Raw genomic sequence first — 6,000 nt, 5'->3', positions numbered from 1 at the left:
GTTTCTAGCATGATTAGCATGTTACTAGCGTGTAGCTAGCATCATTAGAATGTTGCTAGCATGATGCTAGCATGTTTCTAGAATTATTAGCATGTTGGGTTAGGGTCAGGCTAGAAACATGTGTCTAGCCTGATTAGCATGTAGCTAACATGGTTAGAATGTTGCTAACATGATGTTAACATTACTAGCATGATTAACAAGTTACTAGCATGTTGCTAGCATGTTTCTTGCATGATTTGCTTATAGTTAACATGATTACCATGTCTCTAGCATGTTTCTAGCATGATTACCATGTCTGTAGCATGTTGTTAGCATGATTAGCATGTTGATAGTGTGTTTCTAGTATAATTAACAAGTTATTAATGTTTCTAACTTGATTAATAAGTTATCCATCAGCATGTTAACATGTTGTTAGCATGTTTCTAGTATGATTAACAAGTTATTAACATGTTTCTAACATGATTAGCATGTTTCTAGCCTGATTAGCATGTTACTAGCATGTTTTTAGCATGATTACCATTTGATAGCACGTTTCTAACATAATTAACAAGTTATCAAGTTATTAATGTTTCTAAGAACATGATTAACATGTTGTTAACCTGTTATTAGCATGTTTCTAGCATGTTGTCAACATGTTTTAACATGACTAGCATGTTTCTAGTATGTTGATAGCATGGTTAGAATGCTGCTAACATGATGTTAACATTACTAGCATGATTAACAAGTTACTGGCATGTTGATAACATGTTTCTTGCATGATTTGCATTTAGTTAGCATGTTTCTAGCATGATTAACATGATGATAGTATGTTTCTAGTATAATTAACAAGTTATTAATGTTACTAGCATGATTAACAAGTTATTCATCAGCATGTTAGCATGTTGTTAGCATGTTTCTAGTATGATTAACATGTTGTTAGCATGTTTTTAACATGATCAACATTTGGAAAGCATGTTTCTGGCATGATTAACAAGTTATTAACATGTTTCTAGCCTGATTAGCATGTTGTCAGCATGTCTTTAACATGATTAGCATGTCTCTAGCATGTTACTAATGTGTTGTTAGCATGATTAGCATTTGATAGCATGTTACTAACATAATTAACAAGTTATTAATGTTTCTAACATGATTAACTTGTTGTTAACCTGTTGTTAGCATGTTTCTAGCATGATTAGCATGTTGTCAGCATGTTTTAACTTGATAAACAAGTATTAGCATATTGCTAGCAAGATTAGCATTATTAACAGGTTTCTAGCATGTTTTTAACATAATTAGCATGTTACTAACATGTTGCTAGCATGATTAGCAAGTTATCAGCATGTTTCTAACATCGTTAGGATGTTATCATGATTCTAGTTGCTAGGCTTGGATAGATAGATAGATTTTTCCAAGATTTTAACGTTATTTTTAGGAAAAGCGTAAGTCCGATCAGTCTGAAAAGATCCAGCAGCTGGAGTCAGATCAGTCTGAAGATCTAGGCTGAGTTTGGGGTTTGGAGAGTTAAAGCTCTAGGAGGAGCAGCAGTCAGAAATATTAGTCTCAGAAGAAGAATAACTATAAGTTTAAATAGCTTTCTCCAGTCAACTTAATTAAACACTATATCAAATACTCAAGAGTTATATTATCAGTATAATCTCACTTCTTAGAGTGCACACAAAAATAAACAGTGCAGAGAAATGGTTACTGTGTCTTTTTAATCCCACAATTCTGATTTTTTTCTAACAATCACAAATTGTAAACTCTTACATTTACATTTAGTCATTTAGCAGATGCTTTTATCCAAAATGACTTACAAATGAGGACAACAGAAGCAATCAAATCAACAAAAGAGCAATAATATGCAAGTGCTATAACAAGTCTCAGTATCACAGACATAACTCAAACTAAAATGCAATTTCTAAAAATGATATAGACAAAAATTGTTTAAAATTGACAAAAACATGCAACAAATAAAAATACAACAACTAAAATTAAAAAGAAAATTGAGAATAGAATCTCATTAAAAATATTAACTAATCTATACCTATACCAGTATATTAATGCTACTAAAATGTGAGCCTGGACCTCAAAACCAGTCATAAATCTGTAATAAATAAGCTTTCAATTGATGTATGGTTTGTTAGGATAGGACAATATTTGAAAAATTATACTGTAGTTATATATACTGTAATATATGGATATATGCAAACCTGTACCAAAAAAATACAGTGTATATAATGGTCAATTATTTTGGACAATATTTGTTTGAGATACAACTATTTGGAATCTGCAATCTGAGGGTGCCAAAAAATCTAAATATTGAGAAAATCACCTTTAAAGTTGTCCAAATGAAGTTCTTAGCAATGCATATTACTAATCAAAAATTAAGTCTTGATATATTTACAGTAGGATATTTACAAAATATCTTCATGGAACATGATCCAAATATCCTAATGATTTTTGTCATAAAAGAAAAATCGATCATTTTGATCCATACAATCTATTTTTGACTATTGCTACAAATATACCCATGCTACTTACGACAAAAGACAATAGTTTTACTGTTCAGATCAATTCAGTTGAGTGAGATTCAGTTCAGTTCAGTAACAGCTAAAGTTCAGGAATCAAACTGACTTGACGCGTTAATATCCGTATAATACATCTATATATCTATGAATGTGACTCGGTTTACAATTATTATACAGAAATCAAAGCAACCGGCCTTCAACAAAAATCTCATTTGAATCGATTCACATCAAGCTTCACTTCATCGAGAATCAAACAAGACTCAATCCAGTGTCTATTAATGAGTGTTTTAGCATGCAGATGCTTGTCTGTCTCTCATCCGGCCATCCTTCTCCTCTATGAAAGAACTTCTTCTCTGTGTTTCAGGACTCATCTTTCCGCTTCCTGCGTCTGGAGGACAGAGGCCGCTTGTGCAGTAATGCATTCAGACGTCTGAACTCTGCAGCTGCGCGACTGTGAGCCGCAGACGATGTGAGGAACATACAGAACACAGAATCAAAGCATTCGGCAAATCAGCATTCGGACATTATTTATTCTCCGTCAGAGTTCTGAGAATCCTGAAAAAGTCTACGGCAGCCCTTAGAACTGTTTGCAGGAAAGTTGTGAAATTTGGCACACTGATAGAGGACAGTCTCAACATTGACCACTGCGATTTTGGAGTATCTAGCGCCACCAACAGTTCAAAATTGCATTTTGTTTATGCTAATAACTTTTGAACTGTAAGGCATTATTTTTTTTCTTCTGAATCCCTGGCTTATGCCTAGTCAAATGAATACCAAAATCATAAGGTTTAGTTTCACATCATCTTCTGACTATGCTGACAAAAAGTTATGGAATTCCAGTTAAAATTGGCCTATTTTGATGAAAGTAATCTCAATAAATATCCTTTGGGTCATGCCGAGAACATTGATACCAATTATGCAAAAATTGGCCAAACTTCTCACCATTTTGATTAATGTTCAAATCCTACTTTACTATTCCTCCTAGACCGTTGGTCCAATTTTCAACAAATTTGGCACAGATCATCTTTCGACAATGCTGGTAAAAAGTTATGGATTTCAAGTTGATCAGTCAAAACGTTCTTGAATAATGCGTGAATGAATTTGATGAATAGCATGCAAAAATGGATGTGAGGCTATATCTCTGCAACGCTTTGCTGTATTGAGACCAAAATTGGTGTGTGTTATAATAAGCATGACCTGAGGCTACGTGTACAATTTTGGAACAGCGCCGCCTAGTGGTCAGAAGATATGAAAAATTATAATCTATAAGATATTTTTGCATATAACTTCTGAATGGTTTGGCCAGAAATCACAAAACGGATCTCTTTAGATTCGGAGAAGCATGTCAAGTAGAACCATTGAACCATTTAAATTGGCCTATTTTAATGAAAGTGATCTCAACATATTCCTTGGGTCATGCCGAGAACATCGATACCAATTATGCCAAAATTGGCCAAACTTCCTGTCCGCCATTTTGATTAATGTTCAAAACCTACTTTTTCAAACTCCTCCTAGACTGTTGGTCCAATTTTCACCAAATTTGGCACAGATCATCTTCTGACTATGCTGACAAAAAGTTATGGAATTCAAGTTGATCAGTCAAACTGTTCTTGAATAATGCGTGAATGAATTTGATGAATAGCATGCAAAAATGGATGTGAGGCTACATCTCCGCAACGCTTTGCCATATTGAGACCAAAATTGGTGTGAGTTGTAATAAGCATGACTTGTGGCTACATGCACAGTTTCGGAGCAGCGCCACCTAGTGGTCAGGAGATATGAAAAATTATAAGCGATAAGCTATTTTTGCCTATAACTTCGGAGTGGTTTGGCCAGAAATCACAAAACAGATATCTTTAGATTCGGAGAAGCATGCCAAGTAGAACCATTGAACCATTTAAATTGGCCTATTTTAATGAAAGTGATCTCAACATATTCCTTGGGTCATGCCGAGAACATCGATACCAATTATGCCAAAATTGGCCAAACGTCATGTCCACCATTTTGATTAATGTTCAAAAACAATTTTTTATCAAACTCCTCCTAGACTGTTGGTCCATTTTCGACCAAATTTGGCTCAGATCACCTTTAGACCATTCTGACAAAAAGTTATGGAATTCAAGTTGACCAGTCAAACCGTTCTTGAATAACTTGTATATGAATTTGATGAGTAGCATGCAAAAATGGATGCGAGGCTATATGTCTACAATGCTTTGCCGTATTCAGACCAAAATTAGTGTGTGTTATAACAAGCATGACCTGAGGCTACATGCACTGTTTCGGAGCAGCGCCACCTAGTGAAAAAATTATAAGCTATAAGCTATTTTTGCTTATAACTTCTGAACGGTTTGGCCAAAAATCACTAAACGGATCTCTTTAGATTTGGAGAAGCATGCAGAGTAGAACCACTGAACCATTTAAACTGGCCTCAATATATTCCTTGGGTCATGCTGAGAACATCGATCCCAATTATCCTAAAATTGGCCAAAGTTCCTGTCCGCCATTTTGAATAATGTTCAAAACCTACTTTACTACTCCTCCTAGACCGTTGATCTAATTTTTGGCAAATTCTGGCAAAATGTTAATTCTGGCAAAATGTTATGGGATTTGTGTCAATTTATAAAACTGTTTTCATTTAATGCATCAACGAATTTGCTGGAAAGATACCAAACTGCGTCTGAGGCTGTTTCTCTGCAAAGCTTTAGCATGTTTACACCAAACTTTGCATGTGCCATTGTCACCTCATACTAACCACACCACATCAATTGCATAACAGCAACACCTACTGGTCAACAGTTATACATTTTTCAATCATATTAATTGTGACTGTATTAGATTTTTCAGTCGTTTGGCTTAAAATCATCAATATGACTTTAATTGCTCATTGAGGCAGTTGGTCTGATGCTGCCAGACATGCAGGCATGACTTATCTTGGCTTCTTTGTGCCCCTTTGGGCCCCTTAATTGCTGCCTGCAGGTATATTTTAAATAGTAATAATATTTCAAAATTTTCTTTCAAAAACATTCAATTGTAACCTGTACCTGTGTTTGGTGTGCAGACAGAAGCAGTATTCGTACCTTAGTGAAGGTCAGGCAGTCTTTGTCCTGGTCTTTGTCCTTGACCTCGAAGTCGTAGAGTGCTTTCCCCTGCGGTGGCGTCTGGGACAGCGGTCGGATGCACTGGATATAACTGGCCGGCAAGAAGCCGTGGCTCCCGTTCAGCTCGCCGTGGAACCAGTTCTCGTCCACCTTTCGCCGCAGGATGATGATGTCACCTTTGTTGAACTTCAGGTCGCCCGGTTCTTTGCCCTCGTAGCTGTAAAGCGCTTTCCCACACGGCAGCTGAGGAACGTTCTAGAAGATCAAAACACAAAGACAGGAGACTAAGGTCAGAATCTTATTTTCTCAAGCATTTTTTGGTTTCGATTTCAGCCCAGAACTTTCGTTTCAGTGCATCCCTAATGATGATGATGATGCTTCATTAGTCAAACCTC

General features: G+C 35.8%; 1 protein-coding gene across 1 annotated transcript in view; it reads right to left on the bottom strand.

Annotated features, from left to right (window-relative positions):
* LOC141340243 (E3 ubiquitin-protein ligase SH3RF3-like) overlaps positions 1-6,000 on the bottom strand; it is a 129,679-nt gene that overhangs the window by 1,478 nt on the left and 122,201 nt on the right. Inside the window, exon 3 of the mRNA XM_073845167.1 lies at positions 5,585-5,860. Within this exon, the coding sequence (XP_073701268.1) occupies positions 5,585-5,860 (276 nt within the window). The remainder of the gene's footprint in view (positions 1-5,584; positions 5,861-6,000) is intronic.

The sequence above is a fragment of the Garra rufa genome, chromosome 8 (assembly GCF_049309525.1).
Source record: "Garra rufa chromosome 8, GarRuf1.0, whole genome shotgun sequence".
Lineage (NCBI taxonomy): Eukaryota > Metazoa > Chordata > Actinopteri > Cypriniformes > Cyprinidae > Garra > Garra rufa.
Note: the sequence above shows the minus strand (reverse complement) of the source record. Positions and strands in the feature narration are given on the sequence as shown.